We start from the raw sequence: 27303 nt of genomic DNA, 5'->3' as shown, positions 1-27303 counted from the left end.
TTATCACAGCGACAGGAGAGAAAACTAAGGCGATGTCAAACTTCAGTTCCAATAACTTTTTCAACTTAGAAAGCCATGTTCTTACTCGACAGCCTCAGAGCTAAGGGGGCAGAATTGTGCAGGGCTCTTTTGGGTCCCCATCACATAAAGATACTCCCAGGGATTCCCACAGCCCATTTCCATACCCTTTTATCATTGGGATAGATAAAAGTCTCCATGATTCCCCTGGAGATGTCTGGTAAACTCATAAAGTATAACGTGCATGCATAGCTGTCCTGTGGTTTCTGGGTCCCACAGTATAGACATTTCTTGTCTCATTGTCCCCTAAGAGTTTTCCCCAGCTCCTCCTGACCTTCCAGCGTCTATCCTGGGATTCCTCATGTGTAATTGGCCTAGTTGAGGACACAGTAGCCTGAGTTTCCCTGAGAGCACAAACAAGCTCCTTTGAGGCTTGCAATATTCCTAACTGAGATGATCATTAACCTCGTTGACTTGATGGGATTTGTTGTAGCCATGGAAACAAATCTCTGGGTATGTCTAAGTGGAATTATTTAGGTTAATAGAGATGGGAAGACCCAGCCTACATGCGAGGGACCATTTCATGGATTCAAGTGTCAGATGACATTAAAAAAGAAAAAAGAAAAAGAAAGGTAAGCCCCAGCATGCATTGCTCCCAGCCTTTTGACTGGATACTGTGTGACTAGCTGCCTCAAGCCTTTCCACAGAGGATCATACCCCCTGGAGCTAACAGGTTCCTTCTTTAGGGTACTTATCAGGTATTTTGTTATGGTAATGAGACAAATAACTTTGGGCACCTTCTGTCAGAGGCTTTTGTTACATAAAAGCAACTTAACCAGTCTGGGCCTTTGTCCTTGTAGAGGGGGAAAGAGGGGGAAAGCCATTCTCTAGGGTGATATTTTATCAAATAACTGAAGGCCATGAGACAAGGGAGTCAGGTTGGTGGAGAAGTCGAGGAGGTGTGTAGGGGACAGCATCAGGCTGTGATGGGAGGAAAGGCGTGGCACCACAGTTGGTACTCACAGACTCTGGTGCTTTGATGAACACTTTACTCCTCCCGAGCTGGAACTGGTCGCTGTCCATGTTGACAGACTGTAGCAGATGGAGAACGCCTTGTTTCTCATCTCCTCTCCACACAGGCCAGGTAGCTTTGGTCAGAATGGCGTACCTGTGATAGAGAGAGAGGGGTGAGAGGGGCAGAGAGGGGAGAGAGGAGGAGAGAGGGGGAGAGAGGGGAGAGAGGGGAGAGAGGGGAGAGAGGGGAAAGGAGAGGAAAGAGGGGAGAGAGAGGGGAGAGAGGGGAGAGAGGGGAGAAGGGGAGAGGGGGGGAGAAGGGGAGAGAGGGGAGAAGGGGAGAGAGGGGAGAGAGGGGAGAGAGGGGGGAGAGAGGGGAAAGGGGGGGAGAAGGGGAGAGAGGGGAGAGGGGGGGAGAAGGGGAGAGAGGGGAGAGAGGGGAGAGAGGGGAGAGAGGGGGGAGAGGGGGGAGAGGGGAGAGAGGGAAGAAGGGGAGAGAGGGGGGAGAAGGGGAGAGAGGGGAGAAGGGGAGAGAGGGGGGAGAAGGGGAGAGAGGGGAGAGAGGGGGGAGAGAGGGGAGAAGGGGAGAGAGGGGGGAGAGAGGGGAGAAGGGGAGAGAGGGGAGAAGGGGAGAGAGGGGGGAGAGAGGGGAGAAGGGGAGAGAGGGGGGAGAAGGGGAGAGAGGGGAGAAGGGGAGAGAGAGGGGAGAGAGGGGAGGAGGGGAGAGAGGGGAGAAGGGGAGAGAGGGGAGAGAGGGGAGAGAGGGGAGAAGGGGAGAGAGAGGGGAGAGAGGGGAGGAGGGGAGAGAGGGGAGAAGGGGAGAGAGGGGAGAGAGGGGAGAGAGGGGAGAAGGGGAGAGAGGGGAGAGGGGGTGAGAGAGGGAAGAGAGGGGAGAGAGGGGAGAGAGAGGGGAGAGAGGAGAGAGAGGTCTGGCTTAGGGTAGATCCTGGGTACTTGGGGCAAGAGGAGCCCTGAAGGCAAATGCGTCCCTGGGTCCCCTCAACTCTACTCAATGACAGGTGATCTCGATGACTAGAAAGGTCTTCCACTTCTGGGCTAAATGTTACAATACGGCTGCCCCTCTTTCCCTATCCGGCTGTTTCTGTTCCTGCCCTGGTGAAAACCCACTTTCCTTTTCTTTTGATACCTAAAGGTTCTCAGGACATTCTCTGGACAAAGCAAAATGTTATATTTTTCTTCTTAAAGCCAGTCTGTTCAGATTCCAGCAGACCTAACAGCACGAAAAGCTGTACAAAGCTAGGCTACTAAGATGACGTAGTGGTAAAATGCTTGTCATGTGACTCTACGAAGCCAGGCATGGTGGTGCACACTTGTGATCCTAAGTCGGGGAAATGGAGACAGGAGAGTCCTAGAAGTTATTGGTCAGCAGAGCTTACATAGGGCAACCAAAGATCCCGTTTTATAAAACAGTGTGATGGAGAAGGTGGATGGACAGATGGACAGATGGCTCAGCGGCTCCAATTCTCAGTCAAGCACGCTTGCTTCTGTGTCAGAGCTCTGGGAGCTGAAGCTACGAGTATTTGTGAGCTGGGTTCTAGGATCTGAGCTCTGGTAGAACAGTGGGTGCTTTTAACCTCTGAGCCTTAGCCTACAGAGATTTCCTTTCTTCTCCCTCCTCCTCCTCCTTTTTAAAAAAGATTCATTTATTTGCTATCTATACAGTGTCTGCCTACAGGAAAGTCTTCACACCAGAAGAGGGCACCAGACCCCATTACAGATGGTTGTGAGCCATCGTGTGGTTGTTGGGAATTAAATTCAGGACCTCTGGAATAACAGTGCTCTTAACCTCTGAGCCATCCCTCCAGCCCCCAACATTTTATTTCCTTTAAATTTTATTTTAATTTAATTTGTTTTATTTTTGTGGTGCTAGGGACTGAACCCAGAACTGTACAAGCCAGCCAAGAACTCTACTGCTCTTTGCCCAGTCCTGGTTTTGTTTTTATTTTTTTCTTCCCTTTTCTTTTTTTCTAACTAATTATACCTTTTAAAAAGATTTTCTTATTAATATTTCTTAACACATTTAAAAAAAAATATGCTTGAGCAATTTTCTTGTATCATATGTGTGCCTGGTGTCTCAGGAGGCCAGAAAAGAGCATTTGGATATTTAGGATAGGAGTTAGAGTTAACCACGAGCTGCCATGTGGGTGCTAGGAACTAAACTTGGGTCCTCCGTAAGAACAGCGAGTGTTGTTCCTAACTGCTGAGTCCTCTCTCTGGCCCTCACCAAGCCTGGTTTGATGCGATGCTGGAAACTGAACCCAGGGCTTCCTTCACGCTAAGCAAACACTCTACCAACTGAGCTACATGCCCACTGTTCCTGAGCTCCTATTTCTTAAGGGAAATTAAATGCATTGAACAAGCCCTCAGAGGATCAAGGAAGTTAGAATGATTCCATAATTAAAGAACGCTAAATTTATCATTTTCATGTAACACAGGGCAAGACCACTTAAACACAGTTCCGTCAAACACACTCTCAGGGGGGATATAAAAATCAATTTAAAAATGAGCTAAGTATAGTGACCATGCCTTTCATCCCAACACTCTGGGAGGCAAAGGTTGAGGCAGGAGGATCTCTGTGAGTTCAAGGCCTGCTTGGTCGGCATAGCAAGGCCCAGGACAGCCTGGACCACATAGAGAAACTCTAAACATCGGTTTAACAAAGCGTTTGAAATTACACGCCCGAGATTGTTTTTTAGGTAGGCTAAATATTTTCTCGCAATTGTTTTCAGACTATTAATCCATCGGTCAGGTCCAGCCCCACCCCTTCCACACCATGACATAAATCCTTGAACTTGGTGGTTCAGTCCACAGATGGTTTACTAAGTCTGTGACACATTCTATAATGTATCTTTCATAAAAAGACAAAAATCCCCTGACCCCACCCCCCACGAACATTTCTCCAAAGAGGAGACACAAATGCCGAATAAACTCATGAAAAGTTTTGAATATCCTTTGCCATCTGGAAAATGCAAATCAAAACCAGTGATTTGCCACCTCACACCCACTAGCAAGGTTAGTCAGATATTAGCATATGTTGGCACAGACTGGGATAAAATGGAACCCTCAAAATCTGTGGGTGTGGAGGCAACACGGTGCACCCACTTGGGAAAAGAGCCCGGCAGTGTGAGAGTTAAGCACAGAGTTACCATATGACTCAGCCTTCCTTCCCACTTTTAGGTCTACATCCCGGAGATCTGGGATGTGTGTCCTCTCCAAAGCCCAGAACAGAACTGTCACAGCACTGTTCACAGTGACCCCAAATGGGAGCAACTGAAACTTACCAACTGAAGGATGAGTAGGTAAAACAGGGTACATTCATACAATAGCATGCTATTCATCAGTGAAGACGTATGAGATGTAGACAGATACCACTGATGACTCTCGAAAACACCATGGTGTGAAAGCAGCCAGTCAGGAGAACCGACGGTGGCAGAAAGCAGGTGGGTGACTGCCTCCATGTCTGACTGACTAGGGGAAGCAGGACTTCTTTTCAGAGCAACAAAATGTTCTAAAATTAGTTGTGCAATAGATGCCGGACTCTGCGGCTACATTAAAATGTTTGCTGTGTGTTTAAATAGATAAATAAGCTCATTTGGACAAAAAGAAAGAACCTAGAGTCTGGCGTTAACTGATTGGATACCTCTGTAGAAACTTCTGGAAGACACGCCTGTAAGCATAACCAGCTCTTCTCACTCGGATGTTTTCTTTGAGACCCAGGTACTCTACTTGATGCTTCACTCTAAAAAGAAGATGGAGCGTGGAGGTTACTGGAAGATTCTGTCAGCCTACCACCTCAACAGCTTTCTCCCCTAACTTCCCTCCCTCCACTGTCCAGCCCCACCACAACTGCTACTACCAAGCTGCAGGGAGCATTTTACAAGACCCTAACAGTGTTCGAGCTGAACTCACAAACTGTATGATATTAACTGAAAACTATTATGAACTACTGCAGTCATACAAGAGGACATTACACATGTTTTTTACAGAACTCCCATAAAATAAAAACCCAAAGTCAGGCATGAAGACAGTGCCTATAACCCTAGCTACATGAGAGGTGGAGGTGAGATGATCCAACCCATCGAGCACAGAAGCTCAGGCTATCCTAGACATTACAGTGAGATCCCATCTCAAAATCACAATCTGGGGAGAGGTCTCAGCAGACAAAGGCAAAGGTAGAGAGAAAAAGACTATAAGTTGTCTTCCATCCACGTGCCCTGCACTTGTGTATCTATCTCCCTTTGAATAAATAAATAAATGTAAACACTAAAAATAATCAACAAAAGTAAAAATAAAGCTCCATACACTTGATATTTGGATTACAAGCATAAGTATTATTTTTTTTATCAACAAAATAAAGAACGTGTTGAATCAAGGGCTATTTGGGTTGTTTATATTATTAAACTTTAATATTGATTCTGAACTCAATGAGACTACATTTCTGAGATTTTTTTTTAATGACCAAGTTAAGAATGGCCACACACACACACACACACACACACACACACACACACACACACACACGTAAATTATATGTCTTACTACACAGCTCTGGCTGGCCTCCAGTTCACACAGACTCACCTGTCTATCTCTTTGATGTTACTAGTTTGTTTGTTTATTTCTTTGTTTGCTTGAAGGAATAATGGAGATCTAGAATGTTTCAAGGGTCTAGTCTCAGCCAGACCACTTGCAGTGCAGTCCCTGCCTATTTCTGAAGAGAGGATGACTAAACAGACTGTACTGTCTGTGGTGATGGCTCATTTCTAGCCACGTATTTCCAACCTGGACTTTCACAGGTCTTCTTTAAACTTGGCTGAAGTTAAAACTTAAAATTTTCCTCTGAGCCATGTGCATGCGGCTGCTCAAGATATCATTTTCTATCTCTTCAACACCTTATGCAATGAGGCAAGGTCTCTTACTAAAACTCCGAGCATGTGGACATGCCTAGTTTCTCTAGTCAGCTTGCTCTTGGGAATCTCCTATTTCTGCCTTCCTAGGCTGCAATTACAAACAGGTTGCCACATCCACATACATTTATTCTGGCTTTAGGGAGCTGAACCCAGTTCTGCTTACACAGCAAGACTAACCACACAGCCATCTCTCCAGCCCCAAGACAAATAACTTTTACAGTCTTTATATGATAATACTGTGTGTACATTTCCCTTGATTACAAGCAGAGACACTCTTAAAACCTTATATAGAAAAATAGTTTTCCTTTCTCCTTTCTCCAAATACAAACTCACTATTGCCCTTTTCACTAATAAGAAAAGTAAAATACAGAAGTGCCCATTTATCTCTCTTAAAAACAAAACAAAAAACATTTAATTTGTTTGTATGTATGGGCACTGTGTGTATGTAGTACCCGAGGAAGACAGGAGAGGGCACTAGAGCTCCTGTAACTGTGTATTGGTGTTTGACCCTGGGTCTTCTGCAAGAGCAGCAAGAGCTATAACTGCTGAGCTATCTCATCTCCTCAGCGCGAGGTGCCTACTTGTGATGTTTACTGCTTTCTATGCACTATTCACAAACACTGGCTCCTCTCTGAGACTCAGGCAGGGAACTCCTCACACACTGATTTATCATGCACAGGCCTGGCCCAATAGTCACATAGGGACGAATATTCCCTCTGTGAAGACATTGCTTCACAGGCTGGTGAGACAGCTCAGCATACAAAGGCACCTGCTGCAGAGCCCGATGACCTAAGTTTGATCTCCGAGACTCCCACAGGTTGTCTTCGGACCTTGACACATGGGTTGTGGTTTGTAAGGACTGACACATTACAGACTTGTCCATCCTGGGGATGAAGAGGCCAGGGGTTCATACTAAGACATTGCCCTCAGTCCATTTTTCTCCTAGTTTTGAGACAGGGTCTCTCACTGAATATAGAGCATCTGTGAGCACAGAGCATGGGTGCTGGGAACAGAACTCTGGTCCTCTGGAAGTAAGCGGGCCACCTCTCCAGCCCCTAGGAGCTCCCTCCTCAGCGCTGTCATGCTAGGGTTGTAGGCGGACACCAACCAGCCCAGCTGTCATGTGGATGTAGGAATCTAAAATGCCATCTTAATGTCAGACTGGACAAGTAGCCCTCTCTCAGGCCTGAATCAAGTTAGTTTCCTGAAGTGCCTTCAAGGTTCAGGAAATTTCGTTCATCGTTTTTCTGCCGTATGACAATCAATCTAGCAAATCCTGTGAGGTGTGAAAGAACTTCGAGGCACCAAGGACCCAAGTTGCTTCTCTGGAGAATCTCTATTGGTGGGGATTGGATCACCACAGTCCAGCTGTTCTCCTAGGACACCATTTCCACCCCGTGGGAGGAGTCACAAGGGTTGTCTTCACTCACCCACACTCTCACTTGTTCAAGCAGGCCACAGCCCGAGAACAGTGATCCAGACTCCAAGGCCAGCCACTTTGCCAGAAGCCAAACAAAAACACATTTCAACAGGAAAAGAAAAACCCCATACCTCATAAACTTGTGGAATGAGTAACCCACCAAGAACTTCAATTGAGCGTGTAATTCCCACCAGCAACTCAGCCCTCCAAACTCAGGGGAGTGAAGCCATCTGTGATTAAAGCTCTGGGGGAGCTGTCCTGCTGGAAATAGGAACTAGCTTTCATCAGCTCTCACCCCGAGCCTAATCCACGGATGCTTACAGTGTTGCTGAAATTCAGCTAATGGTAATGTGGGAGGGTGAAGAGAAGGAGAGAGGGGAGAGGATGAGGAGGAAAAGGAGGAGGAAGAAGAGGAGGCCACAGCGTGAAAAGCACCACTGCAAAGATCCTATAAAGATTGTAACATATTTTTATTCTTTGGTATTCCAGTGAACCATGTTGAAAAGACTGGGAGAGGGAAAGGGGAGGAAGAAGGGGGAGAGGGAAGGGAAGTTCTCACATGTTGTACAAACCACTCTGCCATTCGACCATGGGTGTCAGACTCAGCAATGCCATCCACGTGCCTTGAGATGGTGTTTCTCACTGGGTTGGAGCTCACCAAGTATGCTAGGTGGGTTGCCAGCAAGCCCCAGGGATCCACCTGACACTGCCTCCCCCACTCCAGGATCACAAGCCCATGCCACTGTGCTCAGAATGTTTACAGAGCTAGTGGAAATCAGACTCAGGTCTTCATGTTCACAAGGCAAGCACTGTAGCAGACCAAGCCATCACACCTGCCCAAATAGAGTGGATTCTGTGTACAGGAAGCATCAATGTTGAGGAAGGGCCAAGTAGAGGCTTCCATACAATTTATTTACAAGAAGACCATTTAGCAGGGCCATTTGCTTGAGGTTAGGGAGTGGTACTTTATTTGTAAGACAAATAAGGCTTTATTTTTCTTGAATTTTTAAAAATTTAGTGTACTGTGTGTGTGTGCGCACGCGCACGTGCACGAAATGTGGGCTTAAGTGCAGGTGCCCACAGAGGCCAAAGGTGTTGGATCCCTGCAGTTGGAGTTACAGGAGGTTGGACAGGGCAGAGCTGGGTCCTCTGCAAGAGTAGTATGTGCTCTTAACCACTGAGCCCAAGGTAGCCTCAGGTGAAATGCTTTTATTTGTTGGAAAGAGATGGGGAAAGAAAGTGGGAGAGCTTGAAATGGAGAAAGTGTGGGCGTAGGTACCCCAGAATCATACCTCTGCTGCCAACATTTCTCTGAGGTTGCCCATGACAGCACCCTGCTGTGTGCTATATGACGGGAGCCCATGTATCTGTACATGTGAGTGGATGGTCTGTATACACATCAGTGCATGTTAGAGACAGAGCAGACCATGGGAAAGAGATCTCACCATTAGACATTCTGCCCGAGACCCTTTGTTTAAATGAGCCAGAAGCTGGCAGTGTGGACAGCGTGGCCCACATAAATCAGTTACTAACAGGTAGCTGCAGGGCACAGTTCTGAATCCCAGTCTAATTCTGGATTTGACACAATGGCACTTTGGATCCAGGGAAATGGCTCATATAATAAGTTGCTTGTCTTACAAAGATGAGAGCCACCGTTTGATCCCCAGAAGCCATATTTAAAGTAAGCTAGGCAGAGCTGGGGTGCACATGCTCATCCTGGTGCTCCAGAGCTTGGGAGGCAGAGGCAGGTGAATCTCTGTGAGTTTGAGTCCAGCCTGGTTTACACAGTGAGTCCAGTCTGTCCAGGGCTACGCAGTAAGACCCAGTATCAAAGGAAGCAAAAGCAGTGGCCGCTCAGCCGTGGTGGCACACCTGCTCCACTGTGCCTGCTTTATTTAGTGCTTGCGATCAAAGTCTCGCCAGGGCTTTACACATTCCTGACAACCACGCTACTCACCTAGCCACATCAGTCCCCTGTGAAGAATGACAGCATTGATGGGTCAGGGGGTTGCCTTGCCCCTGGCCGTCTGTCTTTCCCCATCTACAGAGGCTCAAGTATCAAATCATCCATCAGTCATTGCTCAGAATGGGGCATGCAGGCAGCACAGGAAAGGGACTGACACCTGAATGTCTCAGAGCATGTCCTCAGCAGATGTCACCTGTAAGCCTGGTCTTCCCCATTGTGACCTTTGGTTTAGTCACTTGACAGCTGACAAAATTCAGTCTTCCTTCCTCCCAGATAGGAACATTGCACACTGGTAGGTTCACACCCAGGTGGTGACGTGCTGGTGATACGGGGTACCCTCGAGAGTTGTCATCCCCCAGCCCTTCTTCCCATCCTCCCAGGGGACGGTAAGATCAGGCCTTCTAGGAACAGTCCCCGGATTTCCCAGATGGAGACAAATATCTCTTAAATATATTTAACTTTTAATCTTCTGTGTATGACTGTTTTGCCTGCATGTATGCATGTATGCATGTGTGCATGTATGCATGTGTGCATGTGTGTATGTGCACATGTGTGCATGTGTGTATGTGCACATGTGTGCATGTGTATGTGTGTACATGTGTGCATGTGTACATGTATGCATGTATGCATGTGTGCATGTGTGCATGTGTGTATGTGTGCATGTATGCACGTGTGCATGTGTGTATGTGTGTATGTGCACATGTGTGCATGTGTGCATGTGTGTATGTGTGCATGTATGCATGTGTGCATGTATGCATGTGCGCATGTGTGTATGTGCACATGTGTGCATGTATGCATGTGTGCATGTGTGCATGTATGCATGTATCGTGTGCATGCCTGGTGCCTGCAGAGGTTGGAAGGTAGAGTCAGAGGCCCCAAAACAGACTATGGATGGCTGTGAGCCACCAGATGGGAGCTGGGAATCAAACCTGGGTCCACTGCAAGAACAGCAAGTGCTGGAAACTGGAAAGTCTTCTCTCGAGCCCCTGGAGGCAAATCTTCCTCCTCGGTCAACACGTTTACAGCTGTCAACTCACTAAACCCTGCACGGGTCACTCCCCAGACACCCTTGCAGGTGGAAGAGTGACACAGGCCTCTTCAGGCCCTAGAGCATCAGAGCACGCTCGGTCCATCCATCTCCTTCAGACATCGCTCCTTCATGCCGCACCTCTGTGGGGTGCTCAGGACACTGCCAGTCTGAGGCTCTTCAAGGGCTACATACAGTGTCTGGCAGGTCACTTTCGCCCCAGTGCTCCTGCCTTCCCTTGTAACCCCAAGCTAAACATCCCACACGGGCCACATGCTGTGCATCTAAACAGAGCCTCAAACAATAATAAGACCACAGGGACTCTTCCAGAGCTACACCTGCCACCCGCCCAGCCCAGATCAACGTCATACATTCATTCTGAATGGAATGATGCTGCTAGCACGTTAAGGAAAGGCAAAACGAGGTGAAATATTACCCAGATGCTGTCAAGAAAAACCAGAGACAGGAAGTACGAAGCATGCACGTGTCCTACACCATAGGTCGGCTCACCTGAGGCAGAGGTGACAGCATGCTCAGCCCACAGCACTGGCCTCTTTCCCTATAACTTACCTGCTCTCCTCCCAGTCTTTAGGCTTCTTGGTTTCGTTTGGTTTTATGCAGCGAATGTAGTGGGGTGTACATTTCATCAGGGTGCTCACGAGGTCATTGGCTTGTTTCTGGTGGGAAGAATAAGAGGAGTTAGAGATAAAGAACCGTGGCACATCAGCTTCCAAAGAAAAGCGCAACTCCAGCATGTGGCCAGAAACAATGTCATGTTGCTCCTCACTGTATCTGAGCCAGGCGCCCAGAATAGCTTTAAAGTTCTGTTGACTTCTATAATGATCTTCATCACACTTAGGGCTACAAATTTGAACACGGAAAACACTAGGCAATTTAGTACAGTTAATAAATTAAGAGGTTATATATCTATATCTAGATATAAAACAGGAAATTTTCATGTGAGCATTTCATCAGGAATAATGCCATTATCACTTACCTTCAATTTGTACTGACTGAGATCACTATAAATACACTTTCATTAATGTGTGTATGTGTTCGTGTATATGTGTATGTGTGTATGTGTGTGTATGTGTGTATATGTGTGTATATGTGTATGTGTGTGTACGTGTATGTGTGTATGTGTGTGTATGTGTGTGTATGTGAATGTGTATGTGTGTATGTATGTGTGTATGTGAATGTGTATGTGTGTGTATGTGTGTGTGTATATGTGTGTGTATATGTGTGTGTATGTGTATGTGTGTATAATTGTGTATGTTTGTATGTGTATGTATGTGTGTGTGTGTATGTGTTTGTTTGTGTGTATGTGTGTGTACATGTGTGTATGTGTGTATGTGTGTGTATGTGTATATGTATGTGTGTGTATGTATGTGTGTATGTATGTGTGTATGTGTGTATGTGTGTGTACGTGTATATGTATGTGTGTGTATATGTATATGTGTGTATGTGTGTATATGTGTATGTGTGTGTGTGTGTGTGTGTGTATGTGTGCCTACAGAACCCTTGGAGCTGGAGTTATAGGCAGTTGTGTCTGTGCTAGGAACTGAACTAAGGTCCTCTGGAAGAGCAGCAAGTTCTCCTAACCGCAGAACCATTTTCCCAACCTCCTTCTCATTTCAGTTAGGAGGTTCTTCATAGATGCCAGTAACAGGAAGGGGATTTGAAAGTTTATCCATACTTATCATTTTAAACAAACAAACAAGAGTAATTATTAAGACCCACACATGGCAGTGCATGGCTATCGTCCCGGCACTTGGGATGCTGAGGCAGGAGAATCGGGAGTCCAAGGTCATCTTTCAATAGGTAGTGAATTAGAAAATAGCCTAGGAAGCCTGAGATCCTGTCTCAAAATACACACACACACATATACATATACACACACATACATATACACACACTCACATACACATTAACATACACACACAAACACATGCATATACATACACACACAGTCATATACACACTCACACACATACAAACACATACATACACACACTCACATACACACACATACACACTCATATACACACACACATATACACAGACACACATACACATTCACATACACACACATATACACACACACAAATAAAATAAATAAAATGATGTAAATTTACAGTTAAAGTGAAATTCATTAAAAATGTCTAACTCAGGAATGTCTTACATACCATTTTACCCAGCATCCCTTGATTTTATCTCTTTACAAACCTGCAGGCTCTCTGCAGTTTTCTTGTGGACATACCTTACATCTTCACACAACAAAGTGACTCGGTATAAAAATCACCTATCATTAACTATGCCCTGGGCACCCAGAGCAGGACTTAATTCAAGCAGAAGAAGGCACATAAATAAAGCTGGGATGGCTTAGGATTCTTTCAGATCATGAGAATTGCCCGTGTGGAAGAAACAGGAGTAGTGCTCACGTCAGCAGCCCCACCATGCAGCTGAGCACACCCTGGGGGTCCACGATGCCCCACTTAGGCAAACCCTCCTTCCAAGCCAGTCAGCACGCAGAGAGAAAACCTCTCAAAGAAAACAGTGGGAAGGCCTGCCAGGAAAGCAGAGAGCCATGCTCAGTCAGCTCTGCTGACAAGAGACAACCGGCTCTCAATTAGGGCTTCTCTGTTTTCAGACTCGGGGGGAATATGAAACCCCTAGGAAACTGACGGATAGAGTCAGAGCAAAATGTTCCTCGGTGAATGGAGCTCTTGTGTAAACGTGCAGAAGACAGCATTCTTTGCGCTGCCTGAAATTGAGGACAGAGGTATAGAGGTTGCCCCGCCACTGCAAAGATCTGACCACAAAGGAAATTGCCTTTATCTTCTTTGCTGATGAAGTTACATTTGGAAACAAATCTGATGATCATGTTAGGTGACATCAGAGAGGGACTGCCATCTCTCTGAGCAAAGCTTTCCACTACTTTTTATTTTCTTTTATTTGTACTGAGCGCTTTGAATGCCTGTAAGTGTGTGTACTCTGTGCATGGTGCCCAGGGAGGTCAGAAGAGGGTGTTGGGTTTCCTGGAGTGATGGATAGTTGTGAGTCACCTAACATGTAGGTACTAGGAGCCAACCCTGGGTGCTCTAGCCGGTGCTCTTAACTGCTAAGCCATCTCTCCAGCCCTAACCATTTTCTTTCTTTTGAAACAGGTCTCTGTGTGCAGCCACGTAGCCCCAAGTGTCTCGCCGTCTTGGAACTCACTAGGTTGCAGGTCAGGCTGGCCTCAAACTCACAGAGATCTACCGGCCTCTGCATCCCGGTGCCACCACACCCAGTGCCCCATTTGTAAGTCTACATTTCTTGCTTACTTTCATTTGATATTAATTTTATTGGCTGCTATTCGGCCTAAGCAGGTAGCAGCATACTGCCTTTGCACTACAGCCTAACAAAAGCTTGCAGAGGCAGCGGAACAGCTTCAAGTGTCCCCGGCCACAGCTCTTTCTATGGTAGTCATGGGTCACTGAGACCCGGCAGCGATCCTGAGCAGTTACTACTTTGGCTTTTTCAAATGAGACTGTCAACAGCATTACAGGAAGGATTCCTTGGGAACACAGGACAATACAATTTGTAACAACAAAGGTGAGGCTTGTAACCAAGTCCTTTTTTCTTTTTTTTATCACAATGCTCTTTTGCCATTGTGTGAGTGATATGAAATTGTTTGGTGTGTTGGGAAATGAATTAACTTCGTGAACTTGGACAAGACAGACCCACCAGGTTGTGGCATAGTTACTTTGAACAACCAGGAATACGCATTAGTTGTAGTTACTATGAATTTCAATGACTATGGGTCACCCCAATGTCCCCTGAGTGACTAGGAAGCAAACTGACTTCAGACAGATAGATAGAAAGGTGCCAGCATTATTCATCAGAAGTGGGGATAAAATACAAGACAAGCCAGGCAGTGAGGAGAGGCTCAGGGTTGACTGATTATCCTCTGGCCTCGGTGAGGCTCCTGTCTCTGTGATGTGAAAGGTGCATAATTCTGAGTTTCAGTTCCTCCAGCTACAGCCTACACACAGGCTCTGATGTCTTATTTTAAAGGCAGAAACAGATGCCCCAGTGCATGGTGCTGTAGTTCAGCACCTCCCGCTCACTGCTGCAGGTTCATCCAGGTAGTGCGCAGTGTGTCTACCTTGGTCCACTCCGAGCTTGAGTCGGCTGTCTAGCATCGACCCTTCTCTCTAATCTCTACACCAGCCTCTTCCAACCACAGCACAAAGTTAAATGAAGCCTCAGAATCAAGCATTATTAAATGGAAAATAATTTTATTTAAAAGGTTATTTTTATTTTGTACGTGTGAATGTCTTGCCTGCACGTATGCCATGTGCAAGTCCTTTTGGTGGCCAGAAGAGGGCGTTAGATTTCCCTGAGACTGGAGTCGCCGATGGTTGTAAGTCACCACATGGGTGCTGGGAACTAACCCTGTTCTGCTCCCCAGCTCCATAAACACAGTGTTTTCCACTTTAGTAAGTTGATGCAAGTGTCTATCTAATGACAATTTCCTAATCAAATCTTTTAGATCTGTTTTACATTTTAAAATAACCAAATCAATAAAATATGCAACACAAAAATGACCTTTCATATAAAATTTTCTACCCAGAAACCTGGAGTCCCTTTCAGTATACTCTGGGGCTATCTGCCAAGCAGTGTAGCTATGGAGGGGCCAAGGAACTCAGTCATGGCTGTATGTCCTTCAGAGACGTTTCAGGAGGGCATATATAATAAGGAGACATTTACTACTGGAGCTCACCAGGCAGACCTTGGTCACAGGATCTATCAGAAAGGGTGGAGTTTGGGTGAGAATACAGCACAAAAGCCCTTTAGATAACTAAACTTCAGGCTGACCTCCCTAGACAAAGGTCCCAAATGTGCCGTTCTAAACATTCTGTGTAGAGTCCAGAAAGGTGGTAACTTTTTAAACTAGACACAAAGGAGAAGCAAGAGCCCCCTCCCCCACTGGAATATTCCAGACCACTTGAAAATGAGTCACTGAAACGTTGGGGGATCTGAGCCCTTGGATCTGAACGTGACAGTCTCATGACTGGAGTTTCCAGCCCAGAGCTTGTCCTTATCCAGGTCCTTCAGGCTAAGGCATGAGTCAGCCTCCCGTGCAGATGTTAGGATCTGAGCCTCAGAAAAATTACATCTGTTCTTTTTCCTCAGCTCTCTGTCCCAGAGACCCAAACCCCATCAATGTCTTTGAATGGCTCCTTTTTGAAAAGATTTATTTATTTATCATAAAGATTTATTTATTTATTTATTTAATGTATATAGCATTCTGCCTTCATGTATGCCTGCAGGCTAGAAGAGGGCACCAGATCTCATGACAGATGGTTCTGAGCCACCATGTGATTGCTGAGATTTGAACTCAGGACCTCTGGAAGAGCAAATAGTGGTCTTAAGAACATGATGTTTCTATAGCCCAGAGGCGTCTTCCTATCAGCCTGACCTAGTGGACATGGTAGCACATGTCAGTGACACCCTCTGTTAAGAAGGCTGATGCAGGAGGATGGTTGAACCCCGAGAGTTGATGTGTATGACAAGATCCCATCTTTGTTTCTTTGAGACTGTCTAATTTTTTAAGCTGGATTGGCCTAGAACTCATGATCCTTTTGCCTTAGCCTTCCAAGTACTAGATTATAAGGCAAGGCCATAAACCTGGTGAGACTCAAACTTGTAATTAGCCTGTTTCTACTATCTATGTGCTGGGATCTTGGCTGTGTGCTACCACACTTAGCTCGAAGCAGCTTAGAACGATTTGGTGGTTGTTTATGATGCTGGGAATCAAATACCATGTATCGATCCATTTGGATATCTCAGTTATCTCCCACTAAAAACAGAAGCAAGTAAACAAACAAATGCACCACCATCTTATGCCTGACTTCATCCACATAACCTAAAAGGTCCTCAGGAAGATTATTAGGCACCATGAAGGCAGGCTTTATCCATGAAACACCTGGACCGGAAAGAGCAGAGGGCAGTAACCATAGTAACAACCATGGTGTCTTTGATGCTGGCGCCAATCAGGAAGGCACAGACTGAAGGGCATCATGGAAGGATGAATGGAAGTCTATGGCAAGAGGTGAGCACAAACCAGACCCACAGCAGTCCGTAGAGACAAGGGCACTGGCGTGGTAGAGGGAACATGTTGCTAGGCAAAAACATCGGGACAGCCATTGAGCAATTTTTCCAGGGTAGGATGCCGGGAATTAATCATCAAGGCAATGCCTTGGAGTTGGTACTACAATGTCTACCTTACCTGATAAGCAAGAGAACTTTTTAGTTAAGCAAGATAAAGCTGAGGACTTTTAAGTGAATAATTCATTATTTTTATGTGTATGTATGCCTTTGTGAGTTTATGTCAACCATGTGAGTACAGGAGCCAACAGAAGCTAGAGGACCTCAGAGTCCCTGGAACTGGGGGTTAGATGTTTATAACCTGCATCCTGTGTAAAAACAGCAAATGCTCTTAACCAAATCAAAGGTTGGCAATAACTTAGATAATAAAAGCCATAGGCAACTGAACTCCAAATGCCAAATATTAATCAGTTGATCTCTATGATTATACAACTGGAAACATAACTGGTATGACTGTATGTATATGTGTGTGTGTGCATGTACACACACACACACACACACACACACACATAAATAAAGACATATAGCCCAGACCTGCCTTGAATTTACTATGTAGCTAAGAGGTGCTCCTGACCTTATAATGGTCCCATCTCCTCCAGTGGTGGGATTACGGACATTCACCACCGTGAATACTTTTATGGATTGATAGGAACAGAAAAAACCCAGGAATCTGTGCATTCAAGACACATCCTTTACCAACTAATCACCGTCATCCCCAGCCCTAAAGCATCCTCTGAATGGTTATGATGTTAAAGTTACAGGATGTTCTTGATTCCAACTCATCACTGCCCTCAGCCCTTTGACTAGCTCACATCACTTGGCCAGCTGTGTCTGCACGGCCAGGAGGAGCCTGGAAGACCTAGGGAGGAGGGATGTGCAAGTCGTTCCTAAAGCTGAACTGGGGTTGCTGGTAAGTTTCACTCTTGGCAGGCCTTGAAGGCCCGGCCTGGAAAAGCACCGGCAATATCCAGAACACGATTCTGAACCACAAAATTCCTGATAGTTTAACGTAAATCCTTCCAGATTCACTTTAAAGCCATTTCCTCTTCAAAAGAACTGATTAGTATGTGCTGGAGATTAAGCTATGATACTTAGTATCCATCTGGAGGATCAGGGTGGCCAAGTCAAATTCAGCTACACCCTGCTACTTTTTTTTTTTCAAGTAACCTAACTTCTGAGCACTTCTGTGACCATACCCCTCCCAGAGCCGGACTTTATGGCCCGGGGTGGCTGTTCCTGGTAAATAGAGAACTCCAGCTCTCTGAGATCCAAAACCTCCCAGAACAGAACCAACCTTTATTTTGCTTCCTGCGGTCGTTGGGCGCCCTTTTTTGTCGGCTTGCAGGTTTTCAGGAAATAAGGACTTTATAAAAGGCCTGGAAAAGGAGAAAGAGGATGGATCAGCAATCTCTCAGTTCTGTGGGGGCTGGATGGACTGTCCAGAAGCATCCAACATTGGCCACAGGAAAAACATGTGACTTACGGTACAAGCCTGCAAGATGTAACTTGGGCAAATAAATACCAGTTTGGGACACCCCTGGAACTGAGGGCTATCATGAGGACAACACTGGGAGGGGGAGGGGATGCCCAACGAGCTCGTGAAGACACGACAGCTCCATTGGACCCCTGAGCATGTGTGAGCTCCACACCTATGCACGAATCATCATGGCTGATGGTCACATCTAGATGATTCTTTGACAGGGCTTAAGGAAGAGTGTCCTACACATCTTAGGATCTCCACTTCTGCTTTTTTCGGCATGGTTTTATATAGTCTAGGCTGACCTTGGACTCCCCAGGGAGTTCCCTAACCCTGTCCCCATTCCCCAGGTGCTAGGATTACTATTTGCCCCTATGCCATGTTTTCTGAGATGCTAGGAAACAAACGCGAGTGTTGCTCATGCTAAGCAAACACTGTTTCAACCAAGCCTCATGTCCAGCCCAACACTGCAGGGCATTTAGTAGAATGGATAGCCTCTGCTTACTAGAGGCCAGCAAGTAACCGGCCCCACCTCCCTTGAGTTACACACACACACACACACACACACACACACACACACACACACACACTCACACACACAGTCACACTATTGTTTACAGAATATATTCTCTTAATAACTCTGAGAGCCCAGTCATCGTACAGGGTGAGGACATGTCTAGTTACTTTGATGCCCCTGGTGTCTGAACCACAGCTTAATAACCATATTCTAGTTGACTCAGTGTATAACATGGCCTACAGAAGGTGACACTATGCTAACCCCAATTCATCTCCCTACTGTTACCCCTGGTGACTCTTGGTCTTTAGAAATTTCCAGGAACTTTCCCTAGCCAACTACTTCTAACCTGACCAGACATATCCGTGGATTTTTACAGCCAATATATTACAAAACAATATGCTGTGTCCAGACGACAGGAGTTTATGTGGACTCATCAATCGCTCTTGTACTTGGCAGGAGCTTTAATAATTAAAAGCCATCCCTGAAAGCAAGCCTTCGCCTGGCTTCCATAAAACCCACAAGCCAGGACTTGCAGCCTCCCTGACCTTCTCAGAGGACAGCTCACTGACATTATGCATTTTGAACAGAAAGAAACCTGACATCTCAAAAGTGGATGTGAAGAGGTTTGGGCAAAGAATAGTGGTGGAGCACCAGAATTGGAGTAGGTAGTGGAGCACCAGCATGAAGGAGGGTGGTGGTGGAGCACCAGCATGGGGGTGTGTGGTGGTGGAGCACCAGCATGGGTGTGTGTGGTGGTGGAGCACCAGCATGGAGGAGGGTGGTGGTGGAACAACAGCATGAGGATGTGTAGTGGTGGAGCACCAGCATGGAGAAGGGCGGTGGTGGAGCACCAGCATGGGGGTGTGTGGTGGTGGAGCACCAGCATGGAGGAGGGTGGTGGTGGTGGAGCACCAGCATGGGAGTGTGTGGTGGTGGTGGAGCACCAACATGGGGGTGTGTGGTGGTGGTGGAGCACCAGCATGGGGGTGTGTGGTGGTGGAGCACCAAAATGGAGGAGGGTGGTGGTGGTGGAGCACCAGCATGGGGGTGTGTGGTGGTGGTGGAGCACCAGCATGGGGGTGTGTGGTGGTGGAGCACCAGCATGGGGGTGTGTGGTGGTGGTGGAGCACCAGCATGGGGGTGTGTGGTGGTGGTGGAGCACCAGCATGGGAGTATGTGGTGGTGGTGGAGCACCAGCATGGGGGTGTGTGGTGGTGGAGCACCAGCATGGGGGTGTGTGGTGGTGGTGGAGCACCAGCATGGGGGTGTGTGGTGGTGGAGCACCAGCATGGGGTTGTGTGGTAGTGGTGGAGCACCAGCATGGGGGTGTGTGGTGGTGGAGCACCAGCATGGGGGTGTGTGGTGGTGGAGCACAGGTATGAGATAGGATAATGGTGGAGCACCAGCATGGGGGTGTATAGTGGTGAAGCACCAGCATGGAGGAGGGTGGTGGTGGAGCACCAGCATGGGGGTGTGTGGTGGTGGAGCACCAGCATGGGGGTATGTGGTGGTGGTGGAGCACCAGCATGGGGGTGTGTGGTGGTGGTGGAGCACCAGCATGGAGGAAGGTGGTGGTAGAGCACAGGTGTTGGGGGTGATGGTAGTGGAGCACCAGCATGGGAGAGGATGGAAGGGAACTTTGGGAGAAACATATAAATGAAGAAAGAATAGTTCCTCATTGGGGCTAGGAAAGAAAGCCCCGTTTTGCTTCCATTGTAGTTAGGGTTTTATCAGAAAGTTGCTGCAATTTTTAGTGGTCCTTTAAGTAGTTATCCCTGGCTGAGGATGCAGCTCAGTGAGTAGACTGCTTGCCTAGGATGCATGACATCCTGGGGTCAATTCCAGCACCACATATAGGAGTGTATAAAGGAGGCTAGCCTGGGAGACAATACCTCAAAAGGAAATAAGTAAAAATGAATGTTTGCACTATCATACTATAGAGGTTCCTATAGGGTTGGCTTTCTCTCTTTCCTTCCTTCTTTCCTTCCTTCTCTCTCTCTCTCTCTTTCTAAGTAACTTGTTTTCCATTCACCCTTTCACTTTGCCCAAGTGTCTTGCAGACTAGCTCGTGACCACTGGTTACAGCCCACTCAGTGGCTGAGCAATGTGGACCAGTCCTCAGGAGCCCATAGGGTACCAAGGGCACCTGCACACTTTCAGACCAGTGACTCTGGAGTTGGCAGGGTCCATTCATCCTGCAATAACTCCCTGCTCAAATCCTTTCCAACAAGCATCTCCTCCACCCCTTCAGGGTCTCTGGAGAAGCACTGCTTGAGTATGACTTCCCACAGGTGCTACACACGTTCAGACCTTCCCAGGTCAGCATCTATATCAGATCCCCTGGGTGAGTTCCCTGTTGTTGCATAGGATGGCAATGTCCCCGTCATGTGGAGTAGAATCTGTGTTATGCAGTGAGATGGTAGGAAGGTTGACATAAGTTGCCTCTGTGAGGGGCTGGTGGTCAATCCTGGGGTCAGCCACTACTAGAAACCAAAGGTCCCTTAAGGCTGCTTGGATCTGATTTGTGACTATTTCAGGCGTGAAGTGTCCAGCGACTGGAATGGCTCCACAGGCTGCCAAATGTCAGTACAACTCATTAGCCAGTGTTCTGGGAGATGATGCTAATGTTGCTGATGCTCTCAATGGCAACAGAGGTGCTGCCAGCAGCAGTTCCTTCCAGGTCCTCTCCAGGGTCTTGGTGCAGATGCCATCACTGTTCCTTTTATAGATGTGCTCTACCATCTGGAGATCAAGGGTGGTGACACTTGAGTGTTCCTGTGGTAAGGAATGTGAAGACATCCTTCACCTTCATCTGAAGGACACCAAGGGCTCCAGACACTGGGTGAGATTTTCCCACTCCATCACAACGGGAATCAAGAACAAAGCCACAGGGGGAAGGTTCTACCAGGCTTCTCTATCTCCATTGCTTCAGCCAGTCAGGCTAACTCAGGGCTTAGGAAGCCACTGGCTACCTTTAAAAATGGAGTGACCATGGAAAATCATTTGGGCTTTGTTCCAAGGGCAAAGTATCAGAGAAATAGATTCTTCCATTCTTCCAGGCCATCGCCAATATGGCCACTTCTCTTCCCAACAGTGTTGAAGATGAGGGATCCAGACATACAGATGGTACGTGTGGGGAGGAAGCATTAGGGAGAGAAGGAAGAAATAAAGACTAGAAGGAAAAAAGCTCTTTTGAGAAAATCATAGTCAATTTTTAAACCAGACTCAACAGTTCTAATGGAGCCAGACGCTAAACACTCCAATACCACTCTGGTCAACATGTTGAAACAATTCCATCACTGGTTTGTGATGACGTGGGGCTGGAGCATGGGCTGTTCTTTTAGAGGACCTGGATTCAAGTCCCAGCACCCACATGGTTGCTCACAGTCATCTGTGAGTCCAGTTCCATGGTATCTGAGGCCCTCTCTGTCTTCAGTGGGTACCAGGCACACACGTGGTAAACAGATTCTGTCTTCAGTGGGTACCAGGCACACACGTGGTAAACAGATTCTGTCTTCAGTGGGTACCAGGCACACACGTGGTAAACAGATTCTGTCTTCAGTGGGTACCAGGCACACACGTGGTAAACAGATTCTGTCTTCAGTGGGTACCAGGCACACACTGGTAAACAGATTCTGTCTTCAGTGGGTACCAGGCACACACGTGGTAAACAGATTCTGTCTTCAGTGGGTACCAGGCACACACGTGGCAAACAGATTCTATCTTCAGTGGGTACCAGGCACACACTGGTAAACAGATTCTGTCTTCAGTGGGTACCAGGCACACACGTGGTAAACAGATTCTGTCTTCAGTGGGTACCAGGCACACACGTGGTAAACAGATTCTGTCTTCAGTGGGTACCAGGCACACACTAGCAAACAGATTCTGTCTTCAGTGGGTACCAGGCACACACTGGTAAACAGATTCTGTCTTCAGTGGGTACCAGGCACACACGTGGTAAACAGATTCTGTCTTCAGTGGGTACCAGGCACACACGTGGCAAACAGATTCTATCTTCAGTGGGTACCAGGCACACACTGGTAAACAGATTCTGTCTTCAGTGGGTACCAGGCACACACGTGGTAAACAGATTCTGTCTTCAGTGGGTACCAGGCACACACGTGGTAAACAGATTCTGTCTTCAGTGGGTACCAGGCACACACTAGCAAACAGATTCTGTCTTCAGTGGGTACCAGGCGCACACGTGGTAAACAGATTCTGTCTTCAGTGGGTACCAGGCACACACGTGGCAAACAGATTCTATCTTCAGTGGGTACCAGGCACACACTGGTAAACAGATTCTGTCTTCAGTGGGTACCAGGCACACACGTGGTAAACAGATTCTGTCTTCAGTGGGTACCAGGCACACACTGGTAAACAGATTCTGTCTTCAGTGGGTACCAGGCACACACGTGGTAAACAGATTCTGTCTTCAGTGGGTACCAGGCACACACGTGGTAAACAGATTCTGTCTTCAGTGGGTACCAGGCACACATTGGTAAACAGATTCTGTCTTCAGTGGGTACCAGGCACACACTGGTAAACAGATTCTGTCTTCAGTGGGTACCAGGCACACACGTGGCAAACAGATTCTATCTTCAGTGGGTACCAGGCACACATTGGTAAACAGATTCTGTCTTCAGTGGGTACCAGGCGCACATGTGGTAAACAGATTCTGTCTTCAGTGGGTACCAGGCGCACACGTGGTAAACAGATTCTGTCTTCAGTGGGTACCAGGCACACACTGGTAAACAGATTCTGTCTTCAGTGGGTACCAGGCACACACGTGGCAAACAGATTCTATCTTCAGTGGGTACCAGGCACACATTGGTAAACAGATTCTGTCTTCAGTGGGTACCAGGCACACACGTGGTAAACAGAATACATACAGGCGAAATACTCACACGCATTAAAAAACCCCAAAGCTGCCTGCTTGCCAGACAAAGGACACTTACAGCTCACTGCTCTGCATGAGTTCAATCAGATCCATGAAAAGCACATCCCGGTTCCTCTCACAGAAACCGTCCATGTCATAGGAAACCTGGCCAAGAATAGAAAGAAAGATGTTATCCTGTATCAGTTTGGTTAAAGATATCCTTAGGCGGGCACGGCTGTCCTTATGAGAAGACGGGCGTTTCTGGCCTTACAGGCTCTACACTTTGTATTGTCATACAAAGGCTGTCAGCTGGCTCAGCTGACCATGACCTACAAATGCTGGGTGATAAAGACCTGGCTCCCCAGATGGTCTGTGAGTGAAACTACAGCTCTCAAGAACACATGCCCATTTGTCTATGGGTCCCTAAGCATGTCTGGGCAATCAATGCATTAAGATATTTTTCCCCCTAGTCCTGACTAAGGGAGCCCTCACGTTTACCCACCAAGTAGGTCAACTGAAACTTGGTAATTGGTCTTAAAAGCAGCACCAGGGATGTGCCCACTTTCCCAGAAACTCATGCTCAGGAAGCTTGGTTAACAACTGTGAGGAAAGATATCTCAGGATTTCCATGGAATTGGGAAGCATCTAAGAGCCATGACCCCAAATTCCATGGTTGGATACCCTGTAGGCACGTAGTTACCCATCCACTTTGTAAGGGAAAACATTAAAGTGTACCCTCTCCCCTGTCTCATAGGCCAGTGGGAAACTGAAGAAATGTAAATTTGTGATTGCCACTCTCAAGACAAAAACCTATTGCTTCAGCACTTGCGATAAACACCAGGGAGATTTGTGCTTAAAAAGGAGCAGCTCTGTAGACAGTACTTTGTTTTAACTCTGAATTCTTTTAAAGGCTTAGTTACTGGAAGAATAAATAACATGATGTCTACCACTTCACGGGAAAACAAATCCCACCCCTAAAGGCTCAAAGCTGGGAGCTTTTAGAATGGCTCAGTTCCGGCCTGCTGATCCATGGCCTTACCTTTCCAGCATAATGGTGGATAATGAAGCCTTGGTTCCAGCTGTTAAAGTGCTCATGGCTCCCAATCTGCATCTGGAGCTTCTGGAGCAGTGTCTGGTCAGCACCCTCCCCCACTGCATGCATGGTGGCACACACGTCATCCAGGATGCTCATAATTCCAGGAGGGTTCTAGTGGGACCAAGAAAGTAAGGACCTGGTCACTGACCCCCTCCGAATACACAACACCTGTGGGGTCACTTCTTAAGGCAGGAGAATACTCCCAAGACCCAGATGCCATCTTGGTCACCAGCCGTTCCTTCCAAGAGGAATGCACTTAAAATTTCCAAAGGAGGTTTTATCGTTCAGACTTAAAGATGGAAGAAACTCCATTTCCAAGAAGCTAGCTAGCTCTCTAGAGCTTTACTTTTATTTTTTTGGTGTATATGCTCCTATCTATGTGGGAACAGGATGGAACTGGAAGGAGTGGTCCTTCTCATGACTCCTTATCGGCTATGTCATACAACATACCTTCTAAAGTTCAGGAACAATTTTCATTTGCAATTTGGCATCTAGCAAATATTTTTATTTACTGTGGCAATAAAAGCCTATTGTTGTATTTTTATAGTGTACATCTGCATGTTACTAACATTACTGCTAAAATTCTGTGCAAGTGATATCCTTATCAATGACAATGACACAGGGCCCAGAGCATGAAAGTTCCCTTAAGGGTAGACCAGGGAAGGGGACCACAGCTGAGTACTTACAACTTTACTCTCTATGAGGTCACACACGATCTTATTATTGAAGTATTCAATGGGTGTCCATCTTATTCCCTCCTGAACGTATTCTTCCTGAATAACAGAAATTAGAAGCTTGCATCAACCACCATGAAAGCAAAAACTTAAATAGCTTTCATAGAAACTAAAGACTTTCCCCCAACTAAGAGGTGATAAGAAGGGACATCTCATAACTTGATGGTTCTCATGCTTTGAGCCATTAAAATTTATACCATACAACTGTTTGCTTGTTGTTGTTTGACAGTGTCTCATGTGTTTCAGGATGGCCTCAAGGCCATATGCATTCAAGGCTGACCTTGGATATGTATCCAAACTCATATGTATCCAAGGCTGACCTTGAACTCCTGATCCTCCTGAACCCATGTAGTGGTTTGAATATGCTTGGCCCATAGCAAGTTGCACTTTTATGAGGTGTGGCCTTGTTGGAGAAAGTATGTCACTGTGTAGGCAGACTCTGAGGTCTCCTAGTACTCAAGCTCTACCCAGTGTGGACTAGAGATCCTCCTGGCTGCCTGCAGAAGACAGTCTCTTGCAGCCTTCAGATCAAGACGCAGAACTCTTAGCTCCCTCCAACACCAGTGCACCATGCTTCCCGCCATGATGATAACAGACTGAGCCTCAGAAACTGTAAGCCAGTTGTCTTTTGCAACAGTTACCTTGGTCATGGTACCTCTCCACACCAAGACAATCCATATGATGGCTTGAATGAGAATGGCCCCCATAGACTCATATATTTAAATGGTTGGTTTTCGATTATTAGAACTACTTGGGAAGGATTAAAAGGTGTGGCTTTGTTGGAGGAGGTGTGTCACTGAGGTGAGCTTTGACCTTTCAAGAGACTCGTGCAGTCTCCAGGGCATTCTCTGCCTTCTGCTTATGGTTTGAGCTGTGAGCTGTTCATGCAACCATGCCTTCACTCCCCATCATAGACCCCAAACCTTTGGAGTCATAAGCATAGTTAAATGCTTTCCTTTATAAGTTGCTTTAGCAATGGTTTTGGTTGAGCTCCACGTGGGAATCTCCAGGTAGATGTACAGTAAGCCTCTTAGGCATACAACATGTACCACAGTCTTAACCCTTCTAATTTTATTTTTCAATAACAACCTTGCCATTGTCTTGTTTTTCTAGATATAGATATAAAACCAGGGGTTCTAGAGAGATGGCACAGAGGTTAAAAACACTGGAGGCTTTGCAGAGGATCCAGGTTCAATTCCAAGCACCCCTATAGTAGCTCACAAAACATTAGATACTAGTTCTTGGAGATCTGATGCCCTCTTCTGGCCTCCATGATCACCAGGAATGTGTGTAACACACAGACACACATGCAGGCAAAACACCCGAACACACAAAATAGGAATTTACAAAAGAATACAAAGCTAGGGATCATTCTGGATGACTCTTAGCTGATTACCAATTGTTTCAAACAAATGCTATATGTTAGATTCAACAGAGTATTTACACACTGGGTCTGACTCTACAGCTCCCGTTGTTTTCTGAGTTTCTCCACCTCTTGTAGCCAGGCTGGTCTCGAGCTTATTAAGCCTCACAAAGTACCTATCAGTACTAGCCAGACCCTGCCTAGTCCCATCTTAGCCATTATCTCCTTCGGCCACCGTACTCTGTCCGCTCTTCAGTGGTGGAGAGTGAACATTTCGATCACTAAATGGTCCCTAGACAGCATTTGACATGTATAGCTTCTCCCAAGATCGCGTGTGCACCCACGACCTCAGGATTCAAGGTTTAGAAAGCAGGTCTTTGTAGATATGAAAGGAGAGGGAGGCTGCAGCCTGGAGAGGGAAGGTAAGGGAGAGAGTAGAGTCACAGGACAGAAAGCCAAGAGCCACCGGGATGTGGCAGAGAAAGAATCCTTTTCAGGAAAGAAAGATTTTCAGGATTCTCCCACCAATGTTCAGAGGGGCTGCACTGCAAGCCCAGACCTTAGACTCTTGACACCTGACCACAAGAGAAGTAAAGTCTACTGCCTCGAATCTTCAGTTTTTATTTTTTGATGGCGACTCTGGAAATCTGAAAGGACATGGTGCCAGGAATATCAGAGACCCTACACTGCACTTTTAGAATAAAGTGTAAG

General features: G+C 46.6%; 1 protein-coding gene across 1 annotated transcript in view; it reads right to left on the bottom strand.

Moving 5' to 3' along the window:
• The window catches only part of MYO1E (myosin IE), a 183842-nt gene that overhangs the window by 32736 nt on the left and 123803 nt on the right, over window positions 1-27303 (bottom strand). The window contains exons 13-19 of the mRNA XM_080934887.1: window positions 25182-25268; window positions 24439-24606; window positions 23479-23564; window positions 17824-17905; window positions 10944-11050; window positions 4694-4792; window positions 1042-1186 (exon numbers count right to left, since the gene is read on the bottom strand). Coding sequence (XP_080791013.1) covers window positions 1042-1186; window positions 4694-4792; window positions 10944-11050; window positions 17824-17905; window positions 23479-23564; window positions 24439-24606; window positions 25182-25268 — 774 coding nt within the window. The remainder of the gene's footprint in view (window positions 1-1041; window positions 1187-4693; window positions 4793-10943; window positions 11051-17823; window positions 17906-23478; window positions 23565-24438; window positions 24607-25181; window positions 25269-27303) is intronic.

Source organism: Micromys minutus, assembly GCF_963924665.1.
Source record: "Micromys minutus genome assembly, chromosome: 21".
Taxonomy (NCBI): Eukaryota; Metazoa; Chordata; class Mammalia; order Rodentia; family Muridae; genus Micromys; species Micromys minutus.
This window is presented reverse-complemented; position numbering and strand designations above follow the sequence as displayed.